This window comes from Ursus americanus, chromosome 18 (assembly GCF_024610735.1).
Source record: "Ursus americanus isolate L20-20 chromosome 18, mUrsAme1.1.p, whole genome shotgun sequence".
Classification (NCBI taxonomy): domain Eukaryota; kingdom Metazoa; phylum Chordata; class Mammalia; order Carnivora; family Ursidae; genus Ursus; species Ursus americanus.
This window is the reverse complement of record NC_142144.1, coordinates 12,433,800-12,456,895: the sequence shown is the minus strand read 5'-3', so window position 1 is coordinate 12,456,895 and position 23,096 is coordinate 12,433,800. Positions and strand designations below refer to the sequence as shown.

The 23,096-nt window shown below is 46.1% G+C and overlaps 1 protein-coding gene across 4 annotated transcripts in view; it reads left to right on the top strand.

The window, feature by feature from the left end:
- MRRF (mitochondrial ribosome recycling factor) overlaps positions 1–23,096 on the top strand; it is a 54,733-nt gene that overhangs the window by 24,951 nt on the left and 6,686 nt on the right. For all 4 annotated transcript variants that reach the window (XM_087869391.1, XM_045791013.2, XM_045791014.2 and 1 more), the window contains one exon: positions 17,260–17,419. In XM_087869391.1, the coding sequence (XP_087725517.1) occupies positions 17,260–17,419 (160 nt within the window). The remainder of the gene's footprint in view (positions 1–17,259; positions 17,420–23,096) is intronic.

Genomic DNA, 23,096 nt, shown 5'->3' with positions numbered 1-23,096 from the left:
TTAAAACTTTGTGGATGCTATGAATTTCTGCTGCTAAATGCTCATTGCTGACTTGGATTCTTCTGAGAGTGGCCTGGTTGTGCGTCTTATTCTTTCAAGGATCCAGTCAACGTAATGTGCACCTCCACAGCCCTGCGGGAGTTAATGATCGCCCTCGTGCGTTGTAAGTAAGTTTGAAGGGTCGTTGAGTTTCACTTAATTTTCCAAAGACTTGGGGATCTGTTACATTGTATTTTATATTATTGTATGTTGGTTAATGGGAATAATCTAAGAGAAAGTTGACGGACCGAAACCGTCTGCTCCTGCAACCCTCATTTTTTATATACTTACTTTCCTTTGACAAGGTGGTAAGGTCATGAGGCCCTTTACTGAATTTTACGTTTGGTAGTTTTCCAGATAAAAAATGAATGATCTGTTCTTCATTACGGAGGCTGTGTCATATGAGAGGATAAAGGTTGATGTCGACATGAAGAGGACCAAGGTTTTTATTTGGTTTTGGCAGTGACTTCCTTATGACCGTGGGCACGTCGCCGTAACAGCCTGCTGCCTTCTAGTTCCGGACTTGTAAAATAAGTGAAATAATACATAATGATAGGTAGAGATTTGGTGGGATTAGTAGAGAAAATAGATTAAGTCGTATGATCTCCTTAGAGGAAAGAAGCTATATAAATATAAGATACTGATATTATTTCAGTAAACTTCACTTTCTAGATATACATAATTGTAGTTTAGGAGAGAGGAAGAAGTGAGGAAGGGAACTAACATGTTGAGTACGACTACATCCCAGGGTCTGTCAGGTGCTTGACGTAGACCGGGAAAGTATCATGGTTATATTTCTGCCTTGGTACCACAGAAGCATGTAGTTGAGTTCATCCTGTCCTACCTTTTAGCTGCATGCCAATGGCAACTGTCCCCACTTCTCTGAGTCTCAGGGGGGTCATCTGTGAAATATTCACAGGATCTGCCTTCTGTGATTACTGGCAGATTTCAGTGAGATAGTATACCCAAAGATTTTGATGCTTAGCTAGTACCCAGTGAATGCTAGCAAATGTTCCTCCATTCCCTTTCATAAATAGGCAGAAGCACTGTTCCCTTTTAAGGATGAGGAAGCTGAGATCCAGAGAAGTGGGGCATTGGTTCCGGGTTAGATAGCTGGTAATTGGCAAAGCTGTGAGGAGGAAAATAATGCGCTAAAGCCTCTGTTAGGAGGGTGGGAGGTGTGAGGGAACCAGAAGCATACATTCCTAGGAGCGGATTCTGATTATAAAATTTCAAGTTTAGTTCTAGGAAATTTGCCTTTCGTGATCGATCTTGATTCTTCCTCCGCCTAATGATCAGTCTGCAAGTTTTCTGGCCTTGACTCTGGCTGCCCAGAGCGAGGTTTTATTTGCAGTTGCCCTGGATCTCGGCTACAAGATCTCGGCTGCACCTCGTCCTCACTATACTCCTCTGATTCTTCTATTCTTATTTAAATGAGTCTACTGAGTCTGTGACTCTTACTAGAATCTGCCTCTGATCCTTTTGGGAAATAGGGGGAAGATAAATCCAAGATCGACAACAGGTCAGACTTGGAGCCCTCTCTGGCGGCCTCTGGGAATCCAGCCCCATGTGGCTGTGCACAGACTCTTCTCGTGGCTGTCCTCAGTCCGGTACCGCGGAGCCTCCGACGCTGGCTTCTGTCTGTGCCCACGGGCAGTGTGTGCAGCTTTTGTTTTCTCGCCTGGCCAGGGTTCTTTCATTGAGAGAAGTCAGCCTACCGGATAGATCATTGCTGTTCATGGTTCAGAGTCAGTGAAATCGTTCCTTCTACTTTTTCTTTCCTATTTATGTAGTCACATTTAGGGTACTGTTTATTAATCACTTGCTCTGCAGGTGTAGTGCCTGACAGGGTGCTGTGCTGAGCGCCTTATAGTTTCTCCCCAAATTCTCACAACAACTCCGATGAAGTCGGAGACTTCTTCTGCCCGTTTGATCGGTGAGTTGCCTGAAGCTCACGGACGTGAACACCCGTCCTCATAAAGCTACCGAGTGGCAGAAGCAGGATTAGAACTCATGTCTTTTGTACTCCCCTTCTCCCTGTTCTGGTCTCCTGATGGCAGGTCTCTCTGGAATATTACTCTTTCACTTCATTGGGTGAAGTGATCAGGGACCCTGAAAGGTTTTGAGCAGGAGATCCTTTTCATCAGGCCAAATTTCTGCCCCGACCCATTCGCATCTTTATTATGCCCCCAAACAGGCACACAAACACACATTCCATTGCTCATCGTTTCACCCAATTTCAATGAGAAATCCACACAGAGTGGAATGAGGCTGCTTGTTGGAGAGCACTGACCTCATGTCTGCCTTTAAAGAAACCTGTGAGGAATCATGAATTCACTGAAGAAATAAAAGTATGTGTGATTGACTCACTCCCTGCTGAGGTTGCATTCTTCCTTGATTGTCCCCCTCTGTCGTTATTTTTCATCAATGTCCGCATTGATTTTATTTCAAGTAGAATTAAAGAAAAAATTAAAATACCTCCATCCTGTTCTCCATGGGGAACCACTCTTAGCACCTTGATTTTCGAGACTTTTTTCTATGCAGATTCAAACACGTGTCTCTATCTCCTCCATTTTTCTTGTAATGGTAAGGGATTAAATTACATATACTGTTCCGCACTTGTTTTTTTTAACTTAACAATGTGTCATTACTCTCTGATGAGAATTCTTCCACACTCTTTTTAAAGGATGCAGAGCGGTTGCGTTTTACACACAGCATTAGCTAGTTTGCAGTTGTTGAATGTGTTGGTTGTTGAAAGTTTTTCTCTTTTACTAACAGGGTCATAAGGCTCTTCAGGGTTTGCTTCCGGTTCTCCTGGGCGTAGGAAGTGGTAGGGTGGGGGGACTGTAATTGGAAAACAAGGGAACAGGGGGAGCTTGGTGTGGCTGTTGCTGCTTGATTGTCTCAGTGCTCGTTTGCAACAGTGTGCTGCATATTGCCGAGCTTCTTAGTGACGAGGACATTTCAGAGCCAGATGGCCTTCTGCAGCACACCCAAGTGACCCCTCCAGGGTTGCTCAGATCCCAACTGCTTTACTCAGTCTATTGATTAAAATGTTAAATTCATCCCAAAACACCGTCATAGAAATTTCCAGAATAATGTTTGACCAAATATCTGGGCATCCTATGGCCTAGTTAAATAGATGCATAAAATTCACCGTCATAGTTTTATAGACCACGATAAGGATTTTAGCTTTTGGTTGGAATGAAATGGGAAGTCACGGGAGGGTTTTGAGCTAGGGAGTGACATGATCTGAGTTAGGTTTTGAAAGGATCATACTGGTTGCTATTTTGAGAATTCTGCTCTAGAAGGCAAGGGTGAAAGCAGGCATGGTGATGGCCTGGATAGCTTAGTAATGGTGGAGTTGGTAAGAAATGGCTGAATTCCGGATGCGTTCCAAAGAAAAGGCTGCCAGGATTTGCTGGTGGGTTGGTTGTGAATTTAGAAAGAGAGGACTCAAAGAGGCCTCCAAGGTTTTTGGTCTGAGCACCTGGAAGGAATGGAAGTGCCACTCACTAACAGGGTAGACTGTGGGAGGGCAAGTTGGGTGTAAGCGAAAAACAGGTTTTGTACATGCTCATTTTGAGATCTGTGGGATATCTAAGTGGAAAGTCAAGTAGGCTGTTTGATCTGTAAGTTTAGAGTTCAGAGGACAGGTGTGGACCAGAGAAATCTGGGAGACGCGAACCTATAGAGGAGGCTGTGAAATACCTTAGGTGAGATGATTTTATGGAGTAAGGTAGATCCTGAAGAGAAGGGTGGCTATGGTCTTGATGCTCCACTTCAAGATTGATGGGTCAGGGAGGTGAGGAGAAGCCAGCCAAGGAGACTGAGACCAAGTGGCTAGAGAGCCAGGAGGGCATGGGTCTGGGAAACTGAGCAAAGCGTTTTAAAGGGGGGGGGGGAGTCATTGGCTGTGCTGAACATGGCCGGTGAGTCCAAGGAAAAGGTCTGAGAATGATCACTGGTTTTAGCAACCTGATTTATCCACCACTAGATCTCTAGGTATAAAAGAAAGCACAAGGGCTTTGGGGTTCAGATCCCTGTTCTGTCACTCTGGGTAGGTCAGCTTGGGTCCTATGAGAAACAGATGCCAGGACCGACTCAGATGTGCAAGCGGTTTATGGGAGGAAATGCCCGTGAAAGAGACAGAGAGCAGGTCTGCCACCACTGAAGAAAGGAAGAGAGGGGGAGTGGGTGGGAGGAGACTCACCCTGCAGTGCACCTCTGAGAAAGTCACCCAGGCTGAAGGCGTTCCTGAGCAGATTGCCCGTTAAAGGAGCCCCTCTGTCATGTATGGCCAGTGCCTAGCAGTCTGGGGAATGTGCCCATTGCTTAATTATTAGAAGCTTTGGCTTCCTTATCTGTAAAATGGGTATAATTTCTATGGTTGGGAGGGGTAATGGGATATCATATGCGGTGCTCTTAGTGTGGGGCTTGGCATCTCATAGGTACCTAATCAATTTTAATTCCTGTATCTTACAGTATTTGGCATTATCTAATTCTCCTGGTGAAAGAGTTCTTGGAAACATTCTTTTTCTGATTATTTGGAAGTAAAGCCAGTGATATATTACTTCTGTTTAGTGATTGCTGTTTTAGTCCTTAACTCTCTTCCTCTTGCTCACTAACTCCCTCCCCCAACCTCATGTTCAATTTTTTCTATTCCCCCATTTTTTGGGGGGGAGGAGCTGAGTCATGATGTTGTAATTATCTCGGAATTTCAGTTGCTCAGGAATACTATAGTTTGATTGTTAATGAGCAATCAGTTTGTTCTTTGTGAATTATAATGAAGAAGACCTCCTAGAAAGTATATCCCAAATAAGAAAATCGAAGACCAGTCCTGGCTGTGGTCTGAGATTTGCTTTGTGTTTCTGGTGAGCAGAGGGACCTTGGCTCTTCTTAATAACCTCAGCCCACTGAGCTGCTTGGCCGGGCCTCCCAACTGTCAGACAGTTGCCGTCGTCAGCTCCCACTTTTCCTCCGGGCATCGTTGGGGGTGATAGACCTTATGCCCAGGCTAGGCTCCTTCCCTCAGACTTTGTTCCGAGGTGACAGCTTGGAGGAGAATTCTCTTAGGATCAGACCAGGCTGTTTCACCAGATTCCAGTAAAAAGCCCTGTGTTACAGTTCTCCTAAGCCTGAATTCCCTTTCCCAAGTGCTTTTCCCCCACTATATCCTGACGAATGGTTTCTCATGAACGATGACCAGGTTTTTCCCGGGGAGAGCAAGCTGGGTAAGGCAAAGTAGGGTGGTCCCCAGGCTGAGTTAACTAGCGGCGGGGAGCTGCAGTGCAACCAGGGAAAGGCAGCACTGAAAGCTGGGGGAGCTGAGGTTACTGTCAGAAAAACCGTGAAAAGGAAACCAATAAAGAGAGTTATGTGACCTGACATTAGTTATTTCAGTTCTCTTAGTCTCGATGTCCTCATCGTAGAATGGGATAATAGCCACATTAACTTTGGAGCAGATGTATTGGGAGACACTCCTGAGAAGAATAAAGGGGAGGGGAAGCCAGAGTAGAGGGGAGAGTCTTTGGACCGTGACATAGGCCTGACACCCGTCAGGAGAGGAAAGAAAGTCAGGCAGTGAGAGTGAATGTTAGTGTTTAAGTGGTTGCTGTCTGACAGAGTAGCTGTTGTCACAGAGCATCCCTGTGACCTTCCCCGCTGGTGATTGTGAACTGTTGCCGGGAGCAGTATCAGCACTGCCAGTCCCCAGGTGAGGAAACAGGCATGGGCCTCCTGTCCTTACGCTTTCTGTCCAGGAGACGAGCACTGTTCAATGACAAGAACCAGAGAGGCACAGGACCCTCTTAAACAGCTTTTTTTTTTTTTTAAGATTTTATTTATTCATTTGACAGAGACAGCCAGTGAGAGAGGGAACACAAGCAGGGGGAGTGGGAGAGGAAGAAGCAGGCTCCCAGCAGAGGAGCTCGATGTGGGGCTCGATCCCAGAACGCCGGGATCACGCCCTAAGCCGAAGGCAGACGCTTAACGACTGTGCCACCCAGGTGCCCCATAAACAGCTTTATTGAGATATAATTCACCCACTTAAACTGTGTTCAGTGGTTTTTGATGTATTCAGAGAGTTGTGCCACCATCACCACAATCAATTTTAGGACATTTTTCATCACCCCAAAAAGAAACTCTGTACCCGCTAGCAGTCACTCCCAGCTCAATTCTCTAACTGCCCCGCCCCACTTGGGATTGCTGTAGCAACCACCAATCTGCTTTCTGTCTCTATGGTTTTCCCTGTTTGGAGCATTTCATGGAAATGCAATCACACATTATGTGGTCTTTTGTGACTGGCTTTTTTCCCCTTAGCATAATGTTTTCACATTCATCCATGTTCTAGCATGTATAAGTACTTCATTCTTTGTATTGCCAAATAGTATTCCATTGTAGGGGCATAGACCACATTTTATTTATCCATCCAGAAGTTGATGAACATTCGAGTTGTTTCCACTCTTGGCCGTTAGGAATAATGCTGCTGTTATGAACGTCATTGCACACACTTTTGCATAAACATATTTTCAGGTCTCTTGGGTATATACGTAAGAGTGGAGTTGCTGGGTCATATAACAGCTCTTTTTTAACTTTTGAGGGTCTGCCAGACTTTTCCACGGGGGCTGCACATTTTACATGCCCACCAGTAACGTATAAGGCTTCCAATTTCTCCATCTCCTTGCCAACACTTGTTTTAGCTCATTGTTATTGTTACCAGCATCCTAGTGAGTATGCTGTGCTGTATCAGGATAGTTTTGATTTGTGTTTCCCTCATGACTGCTGCTGCTGAGCGTCTTCTCATGTGCTCGTCTGGCGTGTGTTTATCTTCAGAACAATGTCTGTTGAAGTTCTTTACCCATTTTTTACTTGAGGTGTTTGTCCTTTTGTTGAGTTGTAAGAGTTCTTTATATATTCTGGATACTAGACGTCTAGAAACGTAATTTTCATCTCTTAATTGTCAGAAGGGGACACATTTATTGCAAAAACTCAAATCCTATAGAAAAATAAAAAGTTCTTCTATTTGCCCAAATATTCTTCCATGAAGTAACTTGATGAGTTTGGTATCCTTCCAAATTACAAAAGATGCATATACATTATATATATATATATTTACGTTTATGTAAGTGGGATTGAATATCTGCTTGCTTTCTTTCTTTCTTTCTTTCTTTCTTTCTTTCTTTCTTTCTTTCTTTCTTTTCATCATGCCTGTGTACATCTCTTTATGGTGATCGCATTGTTTTTGCCGCTGCAGAGAAATACCCTTTTGAGATGGGTATAATACAGATAAGGAAACTGGAGCATCAGAAAGTTTAATTTGTTCAAGGTCACAGATTAGTAAGTAGAGAGTCATTATTCTAATTGAATCTGTCTGCTTCCAGAACCCATGTTCTTGCCACGCTGTCATGTTGCTCGTCGGGCTGCCGACCTGGAACCCATCTTCCAGCTCTGTGGCCTCCTCTTCTAGCTGCTTAGTGCCTTGTGGACTTTGTACCCGAGTAGTGTGTCTGATGTGTGCGTTCCGGGAAACACCCTTTTCTTATGTACACCACACGCGAGCAGACCTCCAGCGGTGCCAAAAGGGAAACAAGTGAGAGAAGAAGGCCTAAGGACCTCACTGGGGCTGGGGTAGCCACACACTGCATTTGAGCAACCGCAGCTGCTTTTCCAGCCCTTTGTTGCTTACCGCCTGCCTGCCACCGCCACTTGCTCGGGGCCACTCGTTCTGCTGGCTGGGTTCCAGTCCCTTGTTGCTTCCTGCCTTCCAGGCCCTCGAGGGCCTCCGTACACTGTTAGGGTGCCTGCCTCCTCCCCTGCGGCGTGGCTTCCCACCCAAGCCTGCAGCTTTTTAGGCGCGCCTCCTTACTATTTCAGGATCCACGTGTGTGAAACAGGGGCTCCCTCCCAGCACATAGGTTCTGGTTGAAACACTTAAGAAAGTGCGATCAGGAATCAAGAGTGGAGCACGGGCAGAGGAGAAAGTGCCACCAACACCTGTGCGAAAGCTGCACCCCAGAGGGCAGGCTCCTCTCCTCTGTCCCCCTCCTCTGTCCTCCCTGCTTTGTGTCCTGCACCTGTCTACAGAATGTGGCAGCTGACTGCTGTAGGTAGATCACTTTTCCACTGTGGTCCTCTGTAGATTCCCTTTCTCCTTTCTCCGCATTGCACTTGGACTTGTAGGAGAGCTGGAGGAGTGGTAATGAACTGTATATCTAAGTGGGCCTTAATGTAAGAGCAGTGCTGTTCTTATCACTTCCACTAGAAAGAAGAGCTACTTCGGTTTGTCCAGCACCAGCAAGAGAGGTCTAGAATGCAAGGGTCAGCCACACGGGGCTCACATCCCAGGTCTACCAGGCCTTGTGGCCTGCACAGGGTACTTGATCTGTCTGAGCCTCCCTTTTCTTATCTGTGAAATCCAGGTAATAGGGTCACTATGTCATAGGAGTGTTGTGAGGATACACGGAGCTAATGCACGGAGAGTGCATCAGCTCAGGCCCTGGCATGGGGAAAGAGCTCTGCAGACATTAGGTATCATTATTATTGAAGGGGAGCAGATGGCATGCAAGTCAGATGTCTGGGTAAACGCAGGCGGGCCCTTAGTGTGACAATATTTAGATTCTTCCGTATTTCATTGTGGTGTTTTATTTTCTTCATAGCACTCACATTTCATTTTATATACTTACTCGTTTCTCTCTTTCACTATAACATGGATAGGAGTTACTCTATCAGTTTTGTTCATGGCTGTATCCCTAGCCCTGGAATAGAGCCTTGCATGTAGTAAAAATGCAAAAATGCCATCAGTGTTTATGGAATAAAGGAATACAAGCACTTACTGTATGCTCACTGCTATACTAGATGCTATTTGTATTCACTAATATAGTCATAACAGTCCTTTGAGGCAGGTATATTATTACCCCTCTTTTACAGCTGAAGAAGCTGAGTCCTAGGGGAATGGGGTTCCTTGTGCCCAGAGTCACACAGTTAGTAAGTGGAAAAGCAGGCAGTCTTTCTCAGAGCCAGGGCTTGGACCCCCTTCTGCTGTGCTCTCCATTAGCAGGAGACAGTATTTTTATTACTGGTAGCATTGGTAGCTTTTAAATAGTTAATATGTACACAGGCAGAGCCCTTTAACCATCTGCTCATTTGCCCCTAACACTCACTGTGGAAGAAACGGGACATATTTATTACTCCCCCTTCATTTGACGGTTGAGGAAATATTAACAGATAATATTTATTGAGCACATTTACTATGTGCCACACATGTATTAACTTTGGATCCTTACAACAGTCCCATTAAGTTCATGGTGTTATACACATTTGACAGATGGAAAAACTGAGGCAAAGAGGTAAAATTACCTGCCCAGGGCCACACGGCTAAGACATGAGAGATCTGAGCCTCAAACCCCAGTAGTCTGGCGTCAGGGACTGTTCTCCCAAGTGCTTTGCTAGATGTCTTCCCAATTCAGAGAGGACAAGTTACTTGTGCCCAGTCACCCAGCTCGTAGGGGGCAGAGCCGGGATTGGAAACCAAGTCTGCCTTCACCACCAAACCTCTGTTCTTTCTCCTGTACATGAGATCTGAGGGAAGTTACCTGCACTCATCTTTGGACTTGGGTTTCCGTCCTGCTCCAACGATAGGGAAGAAGTCAGCTGACTTCATCAAGGTCACTCTGCTAAGAACGTGGAGATGTGAGCCCTGACCTCAGCCTCCTTTATCTCTCCATCCTGCTGGGCTGTATTTCAGCATGATGTGTCTGGCTTAGCCAGGCCGTTTAGAGTCACAGGACCGTCGTCTGAAAGCAGTGGCCAGTTCTGTCCCTAGAGAGAACTAAAGTGACTGCGGGTAGTAGAAGTGCCTACAAAGTGTGGGTATGATTTCCTTTGGGCTAAAGGGACACCTAATGTCTTTATGAGACATTAGTATGTGTACAACAGGCTGGTGAGCTGGGGGTGGTGGGGGTGAGGAAAGAGGGGAGGGGGAAATTGTATACCTAGAAGCATAGGAAGTCTGGCTGGGCTACACAAACAAAAACATTTCCTTCAGGGCCAGTGGCCCCAAGGCAGCGGGCAGCGCCCGCCAGCGAACAATGAAGTCGGGCATGTGTCTGCTGCTGATTGCAGGCTGATGCTCCTACTGGGGGGAAGTGTCCCAGAAGCCGGCGAGGAGGTGGCAAGCTTTGGCTCCGTGGAGCTGTCAGAGATGTGTTTTGATGGGACGTTCCCTGGAAGTGCAGCTTCCTTCTCCCGCAGCCTGTGCCCCTCAGCTGCTGGAGGAGAGCGCATGCCTCCACCGTCCCCACCACCCACTCTCCTCTGTCCCCGTTCTTTCCCTCTCTGCTTACCATCCACTCAGCAGCCCGAGCTCAAGCCACTAAATGCTTTTGACGCTTTTCTCCCTCGCCATTCACTTCCTGTTAGTATCCCCAAGCCCGGGAGAGCCTGTGCTAAGAGCCTGTGGTAAAGAACGCGGCCACCCGGCAGGGAGCTGCTGTAGTGCGCACACGGCGGCGTGCCAAGCCCCTACCACCACCGTTTCATCGAATACTGGCTTCTGCCCCCTCAGTGACATTCTTGCTGCCACTTGATACACGAAGAACCAGTTTGGAGAAGTTGAATAGCATGCTTACAGCTCTGAAGCGAAGAAGTAGCAGAGCGGGGCGATTCCAACTTAGGTCTGCTTGGCTTTGCAGCATGTTTTTTCCACCTTTTAAAGTCCCCTCTAAGTAACCAGCGATCCTTTTGAAGTTGAGTGTCTGACTTTTCATAACTGGGTTTTACTGTAACTGCCCACGCGGAGCATAGCTTCCTCTGATATACACCTGGTGAATAGCTTTGTACATGTGTCCCATTCTCAGTGAAACAATAGGAAGTATCGTTGCAGTCTGGGGGATTCTCTGCTGTGCGAGTTACCATCAGGGCATGCCCTCTGCTTATTGTTCATGGGAACATGCTCAAGGAATTTTGCAGGAAGGCCCCCATCCAGGATGTTACTGGAAGACCTGCCTGGTAGAGTATGTACAAACAAAGTGTGACCCTGCCAGCTCAGCCAAAACCCCGGCCTTATGCTGGGAGGCTCTCTGACCCTAGCGGAAAAGGCTGCTGTCTTCATCATCCAGCCAAGAAGCTGTTACAGGGCGGGTCCACAGCTTCCCATCTGCCTGCCCAGCGGCTCTTGGGTAGACTTTGGCCAGGAGCTTAGATCTCGTTTGTACATTGCTATCTACACAGAATACAAATCCGATCATGTTTCCCGGGCCTCACTCAAACTCACGGGACTCCATGTTGTTCTTAGGAACAGTCTGCTAGGACTCTTTTAAACTTTTTTATCGTGGTAAGATATACATAAAAAAATTTACCATTATTTAAAAATGTATGGTTTAGTGACATTGAGTACATTTACATTGTTGTGCAACCATCTCCAGAACCCTTTTTCATTTTGCAAAACTTAAAGTCTATACCCATTAAACAGTAACTTCCCATCCCTTAACCCCCCAGTGAGCCTCAGGAAATTGCTATTCTGCTTTCTGTCCCTATGAACTTGACTATTCTAGGTACTTCGTAGAAAGTGGAATTCTACTGTATTTGTCCTTTTGAGTCTGGGTTATCTCACTTAGCATAATGTTTTCGGGATTCATCCACACTATCGCATGTGTCAGATTTCCTTCCCTTTCAAGACTGAATGCAGTTGCGCTGTGTGTCTGTACCGCTCGTGTGTCTGATTGCTTGCCGACGGACCTACGAAGCCTCAGTGTGACGTTGAATGGCTTGTGTGCATACTCTTGTGCTCGCCAGGCTCGCCAGCCTCGAACTTTGGGATAGTCTTTTTCCTCTTTCTGTCCTCAGCCTCACTGCTTTTTTCAGTCCCTCAGAGAGCAGTACCCGCCTTCGACCTGAAAAGACATCTTTACTTTACACAGACTATTCCCGCAGGTGGAAACGACCTCCCCCAGCCCCTCTACTCTTACACAGCTTTTTTTTTTTTAATGTGTGCCCTCTTTTTTTTTTTTTTTAAGATTTATTTATTTGACACAGAGAGAGAGCACAAGCAGAGGGAGCGGCAGGCAGAGGGAGAAGCAGACTCCCCACTGAGCAGGGAGCCCAATGTGGGAGCCAAAAGCAGACGCTTAACCAATTGAGCCACCCAGGCGCCCCACCACTCTTACACATCTTAATTCAAATATCACTTAGTTGACATGTCCCCACATTTTGTTCCTGGAGCCCCACAGGGGACCTCGGTCAGACTCCCCTCCCCCGCTCATTATTTTCATAGACCTCTACATGTCTTTATTGTGCTTGTTACAGCTGTAACTTATTGATCAGATATACAAGTGTTTGTTTAACGACTGCCTTCCTTGCCAGACAGTAGACTCATGTGTTTAGTGCTACATGCCTCTTGTCTGGCATTGGGCTGGCACATAATATGTGCCCAGTAAACAGCTGTTAAATGAAACTATAAACTAAATGAATGACTTAGTACTGAAAAGAGAAAATTTCAGGGCTACATGCTGGGACCATTTGGATTATAAAATGTACACAAGCTGTTAAATTCCTAGTAGGATCTCAAAAAGTCATCTTGCTGGAGCGTCGATTGTTTGCCCTGTCATTTCTCTGTTGATAAAACCCTCCAGGAATAAGCTCTTCATTCTTGGAAGCTGCCTCAGTGAGTGCCAGCACGTAAACAGCAGCAGCAAAGGCAGCTGGCATTCCCTGATTGTTTGTTCTCTACCAGGCTGTTGTGCTGTGTCCGGTCCACGTGTTCTCTCGTGGAATCCTCACAAGAACTCTGAAAGGTAGATGCTGGGTTTTTTTGTTTGTTTGATTTTAATTTCTGTTTCTAGATGAGAAGACCAAGGCCCAGAGAGTTGAAACAACTTGCTTGAGGTCCCTCAGCTAGCTAGTGGTAGGCCCAGAAGGAGAGGAGAGTGAAGGTGGGGTACCCTTTGTAAGCCTGGGGTAGAGCACACCTCTCCCCGAGCGCCCTTCCCCGCATTCACTGGAAGAGCTCTCTTTTCATTTGTTTTATACATTGATACATGGAGCCTCTGCCTTGGTTTTCTTGAAAGCCAGAGTTTTGTGGCTAAAGAAGAATTTGAAAACTCCATGTCTGCAGAAGAAATTTGACCTTTGCAGCCTCCGGCCCTCCTGCTATTAGGTCCTTCCCCACAATGGTGCTTCTGCCTGAAGTGCCCTCTGCTCTCTTCTGCAGCGGACCAGAATGCTTCCAAGGCATTTTCCAAATCTAGAGGCAGAATGAGTTGTACTTTTCTGCTTGTTCCTCCTGTGGAAGGCCCATCCCTCTGCCCCAGTGGCACTCACGCTCTTTCTCAGTAGTGGCTGACACGTTTGTCTCCACCACTGGGCTGAGCCTCTGGGGCAGCTGGACCAGGCCTGCCTTCTCTCCGAAGCTCCTCAGCCTGGCCCGGGATCTGGCACAGAACTCAGGGGACTCAGCCAGCGCTTGATGAGCGAATGCACGCCGAGTACAGAGCGGGTGCGCAGAGCCAACCGGCTGAGTGCAGGAGCCTGAGAACAAACGAGCGTGTGCTCAGAGAAGCCCATGAATGCGAGATGGAGATGATCAGATGTATTAATCACTGGTTTGGAAAGGAATTAAAATATTTCCATAATATAGTGTGTTTCTTTTCTAAAACAGATGTGCCCTCATTGTTTCATGAGGAAGTAATTAGGTGTATTTGATTAAAACATTCATAATCGTTATCATTTATTCAAGGCTACTATATGCTGCTGTCTTTATTGGTACTTCATATATGTGTTGTGTCTGCTTCTCCCCGTCACCCTGTGAGGTGTTTTTATTATCTTCCCTTTAGAGATGAAGACGCAAGTAATGAATCATGGAACTTTACATCAAAAACTAGAATGTACTGTATGGTGACTAACATAATATAATAAAAAAATATTATTATAAAAAAAAGAGATGAGGAATCTGACGCTCAGAGATTAAGTAGCTTGCCCGAGGATACTCAGCTTCCGAGTGATAGAGGAATGCAGCGGGTCTGGCTGACCTCAGGCCAGTGCCTTTGCATCACCCCAGGTGCTTGTGAACTTGTTTTTGAGATACCGGTCAGCCCAACACCCTGAACCAGCACGCATATTCCCTTCCTCTCAGCCCTCCTTTTGCCCGCCCCGTCCCCCCATTCTGCTCTCCGTTTCCTTTGATTATTGCCTCTGTACTTGCATCCTTAAACCGAAATGTTTTTGTCACTGTCAATAATTGGATCCTTTAATGTGTAGAAACTGTCTGGTGTTGATAGTATACTAATGTCACATTTATATTAATAAATACAAAATAATACGTTGTATTAAAGCCAATTTACATATATTATGATTTTGTTTTCTTTATACAGCCTTTTACTCCTAAGATTTCTTTGAGTCCCAATTTATATAGTTTTAAAAAGATAGGTTTTTTTCTTCATGTAAAATGTAAATGTAACAACGTAGTGAAAAGCAAGTTCATTAGATAAAATTTTTTATTTTCTGAAAGGTTGTCTAAACAGTGGGATTACCTATTTCAAATTATATATGAAATATAAGATTGAAATAGCTCTCTTTAGAGAAGTTTAAGAGGTTTCTTACAGACTTAGATTCATTTATTTTCTGCCCCTCCTAGTATTTCATCGGGATTAAGTTTTTTGAATCAGTGGATCAAGTTTTAATTTTCCTGTTCCTTCCTTGTACTGACATATGCTTTGGCAGAACAAAAAAGAGACCTAAACATGTCAGCATGATTTTTGTCCAATGAATTAAAAACCATAAAAGTAACAAGATCTGATCCAAATCCCTAAACTCCTGACATGGTGGGTTTGTCCTTTTCAGTCCCAAGATTCGTATTACTGACTTTGAAAAGCTTTCTGCCTGGAAGCAGAAGTGATGGCAGCAGTGCAGAATTTATTTGAAATAGATTACCAGGGGTGGGCAGCACAGAGGAGGGGAAGCACACAGGCCGGAGAGATCTGGATTTGAATCCCAGTCCTGTCGCTCAGGCCCATGTGGAAGTTGCTCAGCATCTGTGCGCCTCAATTTCCTCCTTGGAAGATGTGGGGGTGAGAATCCAGCTGGAAGAGTCGTTGCGAGGGTCTGTGAGGTGCGGTACTTAAGTACTCACCTGGCAGAGACGGGCTTAATAATGGCAGTAATCAGGATCATTTCTATTTCGAGAATACCTTCAAATAGCTGAATCCAGAGGGATGGATTTGTAATGCAGCCGTCCGCTTTGTCTTCAGAGCTCATCTTTTCTCAAAAGTCTTTAATTTTTTTTTCTCATCCTGTCAGGGAGAAAAATAGCAGGTAGATGCCACTAAATCTTTTAACACTCACTTGTCACTGCTTCACATGGGACATATACCCAGAATGTGGGCTCGTCCTTACCAAGCAAGAACCACACTGATTTGAGGGTCAGGAACCGCTGCCAGTGATGTCCATTTCAGGACCCAGGGGGCAGAGGAGTTTTGTCATACTAAGACTGTTGCCGTTTGATTCAGGTCAGCCTGGGTTTGGCCCAAACTTCCTGGGCCTCGTTTTCTTCATCTGTAAAATGGGGCTCATGATCTTGCAAGACCCTCCATGACACGGCTTTCCAGACTCTTTTCTTGTCACTCTCTTGTTATCTGTGCTCCAGTTATTCCTCAAATGAAACTTGGTCTCTTTGCAGCTTAAAGCCTCTGTATGTGCTCTTTCTGCCTCCTGGAAGCCCCCCTTGCCGTGCCAGCGCGGGCCGCCCGCACTCCTTCTTCAGATCCTCGTGTGTGTATTCGTCAGGACGAGATGGGTTATGCTGTAGTAACAGGCAACCCCCAAGCCTCTGGGGCTTAGCCCAGCGATCTGCTTCTTGACCAGGCTGCACGATGGGCGCAGTTTATCCGGGTCGCTCTGGGGCCCACGCTGATGGAAGCTGTGTCTCCGCTTGTATCGCAGCCCACAGAAATGAACGTGGTGGAGCCCACAGCTCCTGCCCCGAGGTGACACCCCTCCTTTCTGCTCACGTTTCTTTGACCAAAGCGAAGTCCCCTCTCCCCTTAGAGGGGAGAGGAAAAAATGCCTTCCTACTGGAAAGACTTAAGAACCAGGACACTAGTGAGCAGACCCGGAGATGCCCGCCTTTCGGGGTTATTATTATTACTCGCCGCCTGCCCGAGCTCAGACAGTTCCAGGCCAGTGAGTGGAGCTGCTTTTGTGCTCCTGCGGCACCTTGTACTTCTCCGCTTCCCTGACCGCAGCACTGCCCGCGCTCCCACTGCCCCGTGTCTCTTCTTGCCTCTCTCCCTGGCTGAGCTCCCTAAGAGCCGAACAGAGCTCGGTCCGTGTGCACCGGGGCTCCCTCGTGCCCGAGCCTGGTTGTGCTGGGTGAGTCGGCCCTCACTGTGTAGAGGACCAAGAAACAAAGGCAGAGCAAACTCGCGGGGTTACTTTGCTGGGTTGTGATGAGTAAAGGTAAAATAAGAGTAACAGTAAGTGCCTCGTGTAGTTGTAAAGGCCAGCTTGGAAAGTGCTTGTGGCCGGGTGCGTCGGAGGCCCTCCGGGTGCTCATGGTGGTGATACGATGAGCAGGGGATCGGTGGAAATAGCTGACGTTCAGTAAGCACTCAGACGTGCCAGACCCTCTCAGGGCTTCTTTGGGCAAGTTAACTGTGCGGCGGTTCTCACGTGTTGGGACTCATGTTGCGTCTTGGTCACTTTTGCTTATAATCGTAAGATTCGGAGATTGCTACTGAACTTGTTTCGGGTGGTTTAGAGATTGAATGGTGCAATTTCTGTAGCATCATCCGTTCATTTGCACTACATCTTTAGTGGCAGAGAAGGGGGTAGAGTTAGAGCTAACAATTGCTCCCTTTCGTTGAGCCCTTAACATGGGCCAGGGTCAGCGCTAAACAGTTTACGTGCACTGTTTCTTATCACGTCACTCCATCCCCATTTTACAGATGGGAACTCTGAGGACACAAGTCAGTGATGCATGTAGTAAGTGGTGTGGCCAGGACCCCTGGCTCAGGCTTTTAAGCAGTCCTGCTAGGGGCTGTCCTCACCTACTCCCCAGGAGCTTCACTGGGCCCCGAGCACACCCCTGGGCATAGCATCATCACCGATGGAGAGCAAAGCTGCTAACTGCTGAGCTGGTGGACAGGGTGATGTTAAATCCTCAGCTGGGAGCTAACATGTGGGATGATTCTGTTGAATGGTCTGTTTTGTTTGTTTGTTTTTAATCAGGGTAACCAGGGAACACAGGGAAATGCTGGCGAAACTGGCCAAACAGAACACCAACAAGGCCAAGGATTCCTTACGGAAAGTTCGTACCAATGCAATGAATAAGCTGAAGAAATCAAAGGACAAGGTCTCGGAGGACACCATTAGGCTCATAGAGAAACAGGTACTGTTGCCACCAGATGTAGTACTTGTGTGTCTGACCCAGGGAACCACCTGTTTGTGTCTGAGAGAGGAAGACTAAAACCGAATACCCCTGATTCTTTCCTTGGCGTGATGAGGATCGGCCGAGTCTCTGTTCTGGCTTAGCCCTGGGAATGTGGAGGAAGAGAAGACGCTGTTGACTCTTTGCTGTGTTCCAGGCTCCGTGCTGAACACTTTCTGTCATTTCGTTTATCCTTGTTGCTACAGAGTTGTGAAGGAGGTCCCGAGGAAGCTGAGGTTCAAAGAAGCTAAATAACTCGCTCAGAGTCACACGGCTGGTCAGTTAGAAATGGATCCCAGCGCAGGCAGACCACCTTCAGAGCTTGGATGCTGGCGCTCTCGTGCATGTGGTGGCTTGTCTGGGTGCCGGGAGGTGAGGACTTAGCCGTGTTCTTACTGCGCCGAGCAGCGGCACTTGAATAAACTGCAGGGAAATAATGAGAGACTGCGGGCAGGTGGAAGTACACGTGCAAAGGGGTGCTGTGTGAAAGAACGTGACACGGGTGGTCATTGCGGCGGGAGCGCTGGCTGAGGCTCGGGATGGCTAGCACAGCAGCCGGTTCATAGCAGGGCTTGGAGACCAGGCCGAGCAGCTTCCGCTGCAGAGACACTCCCACGCTGGCCGTGCCGCTCTGTCGGCCGTCTGTGGCCACGATAGTGCTGCGTGACGGACCACCTCAAAACCCAGCGATTGACAATATCAGGCTTTATTTCTTAGTCTCATTTCTGTGGGTCAGCTGGGGAGTCGCTGGTCTAGGCTGGGCTTCGTGGGCTTGGCTCCAGATGCTGGATTGGGTTCAAGTCTGCTTTCTCTATCCCTCAGTCTTTTTGAGTCAACTAGCTCCCAGGACATCTTTTCGTTTCGTTTCGTTTCGTTTCGTTTCGTTTCTTTTCAGAATTTTTTTACTTATTTGTCAGAGAGAGAGCATAAGCAGGGAGAGCAGCAGGCAGAGTGAGAAGCAGGCTCCCCGCTGTGCAAAGATCCCGATGCATGACTCGATCCCAGGACCCTGGTCACGATCTGAGCTGAAGCAGACGCTTAACCAACTGAGCCACCCAAATGTCCCCCCAGGACATCTTCTCAACAGCATAAGCCCAGCCAATTAAGGACATTTGGAAGCACCTGCTCTTGGCACGTCCCACTGGCCAAGCACGTCCCACGGGCCAAGCCCGGTATCACTGGGCCAGAGAAACATATATATTTGTGGAGGTCTGAAGGAGGGCGTGAAGATTTGTTGAACAGTAATTGAATCTGCCACAGCATCACGATCACTTAAGGAGCTTATAAAAATACAGGTTTCTGGGGCCCCACGCCCAGAGATTGAGTCAGTGAGTCTGGGGTGGGACCTGCAGATCTGCATTTTTAAATGCTCCCCAGGTGATTCTGATACATTAAGTCCCTAGAAAGACTTTTTCCCAGACAGTGGGGAGAGCACATCTGTGTTTATGAAAGATGACTATGGTGGCTGGGTGAAAAACAGATTTTAAGGATCAAGCGTGGAGGCAGGGAGGCTGTTGTGGAAATCCATCCAGGAAATGGTGGCCTGAACCTGAGTGGTACCAGTGGATTGAAGATAGGAAGACGAATTTACCAGTATTTAAGAAAGAGAATAGTGTTTAGCGTAATATAAAGGGCTTGCTCAAAGCCTCTGCATCCACCACAAAAGCATTATTTTAGAAAGATTGAACAGGAGTGTGGGCAGGATGGGGAGTCAGGAGGGAAGAGGCTGGAGGCAGGGAGCGTGAGCGCTGTTAGAGGGTCATCTGGAGGAGGCCGTAAATTGACTAAGTGCTCCCCTTCTCCTGGCCCAGCAGTTAGAATGCCAGTTGTAGGCCAGCCCTAACAATCACCCAGGAAAAAATTTCAGATGGATGCCTGGGCTCTGCTGCTGCATTTACTGATTTTTAGTAGGTCTCCCCAGGAATGTATATTTTTTAAAAAGCTCCCCAGATAAATCTGCAAAAGCAGACACAGATGGTAACTAATGACCTAGAAGCGTGACGGTGTGTCCTTGTGATGGTACCAGAGTTAGGTCTAGCTTGTTCTGCACTTGATGTCCTGTGACCTTGGGGACGTGACTTGACTCCTTGAAGTCCATTTGTTCTGTAAAAAGGGGTTTGTAATTCCTGCCTTACAGGGTTGCCCTGACATGCTAGAAGAACCATTAGAGTGTCTGACACCTGGACCCTCAGAGCTCCCTTCTTGTCTTCTGTGTGCCCTCCTCTTGCCCTACGTCAGCTAAAAGAGGTTCCTAGGTTAGGCTGGCCTTTTCTGAGCTCCAGTCAGGCCTTATAGGAGTCTGTCCTTGGCCCCAGCTGGGCCAGCTCCTTGTCCATCCCCAGGAAAGTCCATCTCTGCAGTCAACACTTGACCCTTCCCTTGCTTCTTCATGGTAAGCCCGTGGACCTCATGAACATTCCAGGTACTCCTCACTCAGCAAGACAGGGCCTCTGCCTCAGGGACCAGAGCCCACATTCCCCAAAAAGGGAGGAATGATCGGAGAAGCAGTACTCTTGATCAAACCCACTTGACAAGGACTTTGCTAGAAGCCTTCACATTAGCACCTGGCTTTTCACCTTCCTCTTCAGATTAGTTTCTCCAGTGCTTATTACTGTTGATTGTTATTATTTTTCAAAATGAAAATAACTTTATTAGTTTTTTCCGATACTAAGCTATACACGTTAGTGTAAATTTTTTTTTTTAATTAAGAAGGAAGTAATTGAAATTTCATCACTCAGAGATGACCATTGTTAACGTTCTGGTGCAGACCTGCACGCTATCTCTGTGAGGACATGTGTAATATTACAAGAGAAAAGATCACAGTCATGTACATAACATATCCAGCGCAATAATCTTTATTATTTAAGATATTATCAATTAAAGATGAGTTCTTACCATTACTGTTACTAACTGCCTTTCCTGTCGTATGGTTGAAAGTGGAGTGAGAAAATCTTGGGACAGCCTTGTACGCCCTTTATATCTGTTCTTTTTCCTTGGCAGAAGGCACTAAGCTGGAGTTTAGGGTATGTGGGTTTTGTTTTTGTTTTTTAAATAAGCGAGGCAGGGGGCTGATTGTTGTTTTATCAGAATATTTTAAAATTTGTTTACTTTGTGCCTGATTATCCAAGTAATGTATGCTCACTGTAGAAAACGCAGCGAGCTCAGAAGACTGTTTTAAAAGAAATGGGGGGAAATTCACACCATAAACCCACATTGCAGAAGCAACTGCTCTTAACATTTTGGAGTATTTCTTCTTTCCCTCTTTTTTTTTAACTACATAGTTTTTAACATGACTGAATATGCAGTGTGCATATGGTTTTGTACTCGGCTTTTTATTTTCTGTTTAGCATTAAAACCATTAGCATTTTCTTGTGTCTTAAAAAACTGTAAACAGCCATTTCTGATGGTTGGAAAATAGTCCGTCTTGTGTTATACCATAATTCATTTTCACAAGCCTCTTGTTGGACATTTAGTTTGTTTAAACTTTTTTGTTATAAATAAGGTTACAGTGAATATTTTTGTACATAAGTCTTTGTTGAGATGGTTTCCCTAGGATAGAGTCCCAATTGTGGAGTTATTGCACAAAGGGAATGCATATTCTTAAGATTCCTGGTATGTACTGCCTAAATCACTTGCAAAGGTTTTAGAATATGCATATTTCTTTTTTTTTTTTTTAAGATTTTATTTATTTATGTGACAGAGAGACAGCCAGAGAGAGCGGGAACAGAGCAGGGGAGTGGGAGAGGAAGAAGCAGGCTCCTCGCGGAGGAGACCGATGTGGGACTTGATCCTGGAATGCCGGGATCACGCCCTGAGCCGAAGGCAGACGCTTAACGACCGCGCTACCCAGGCACCCCAAGAATATGCGTATTTCTTAATAATTTTGCCTTTTCTATTCCCTAACATTTGAACCCAGAATTTTTAATGCAAGCTTGAAATGCTGATCTTGGAAGTATTGCTTTTACTTCTACACTCCACAGAAAAGATTAAGTTCTTTTTTGTATAAATCTATACAACCTTTCTAAAGGATAATATAGAAGTATATACCAAAATCTATACATTTCTTTTTTTTTTTAAAGATTTTATTTATTTATTTCACAGAGATAGAGACAGCCAGCGAGAGAGGGAACACAAGCAGGGGGAGTGGGAGAGGAAGAAGCAGGCTCATAGCGGAGGAGCCTGATGTGGGGCTTGATCCCATAACGCCGGGATCACGCCCTGAGCTGAAGGCAGACGCTTAACCGCTGTGCCACCCAGGTGCCCCTAAAATCCATACATTTCTGACTCAGATCCATACATTTCTGACTCAGAGGCTTAAGAATGTATCCAAAATACATTGTCAAGAATGTCACCTACAGAGGTGTCAGTTGATGTATTATATATAATAGTAGAAAATTAGAAACTGTCTAAATTTCTGACAGTGGGAAGATAAATTGTTTTACATCCATTTACTGGAATCTATACAGAGACAGTTATAGAAATATTTTGCAAGGCACCTGGGTCACGTAGTCGATTAAGCGTCCTAGTCTTGGTTTTGGCTCAGGTAGTGATCTCAGGGTTGTGAGATCAAGCCCCGCGTTGGGCTCTGCACTCAGCGTGGGGCCTGCTTGAGACTGTCTACCTCTCCCTGTGTGCCTGCTCTCTGCACTCTTTCTCTCAAATCTTTAAAAAAATATATTTTGCAGAGGCACCTGGGTGGCTCAGTTGGTTAAGCGTCTGCTTTCGGCTCAGGTCATGATCCACGGGTCCTGGGATTGAGCCCCATGTCTGGCTCCCTACTCAGCAGGGAGTCTGCTTCCCCTCTCCCTCTGTCCCCACTCATGCTCTCTCTCAAATAAATAAATAAAATCTTTAAAAAAATATTTTGCAGGCATGGTAAGTTTCTTTTGGAATTTATTTTTTTAAGGTAGTTTACACAACAATATTATAATATGATTCCATTTTTATAATGAAAATTTTCATATACATAAAAGTATTGGCAGCTTAGGAGTGCCTGGTTGGCTCAGTCAGTAGAGCACGTGGCTCTTGATCTTGGGGTTGTGAGTTCGAGCCCCACGTTGGTTGTAGAGATTACTTAAAAATAAAATCTTAGGGGCACCTGGGTGGCACAGTCATTAGGCGTCTGCCTTCGGCTCAGGGCGTGATCCTGGCGTTCTGGGATCGAGTCCCACATCGGGCTCCTCCGCTAGGAGCCTGCTTCTTCCTCTCCCACTCCCCCTGCTTGTGTTCCCTCTCTCGCAGGCTGTCTCTCTCTGTCAAATAAATAAATAAAATCTTTAAAAAAATAAATAAAAATAAAATAAAATCTTAAAAAACAAAAGATTGGCAGCTTATCCACTTGAGGACGTTAATGGTGGTCATTTCAGGCATTGGGATTATGAACAATTTCAACATTATTCTTTGTGGGATTTTTAATGTTCCAAAATTCTTTTGAGGTCCGATTTTTTAAAAACTATATTATAAAAATGTTTCTTCTTTGGTGTATAAAAATGAAGGGATTGAGTTATAGATTCTGTCCCTACAGTCACATCTGACCCCCCCCCAACACACGCACCCCCAGCTTCCCAGCCCACAGCCCAGGCCAGCTCTGCTGAGGAAGGACCAGGGCCTACGCGCTCGGGACTCGGACATCTGCCAG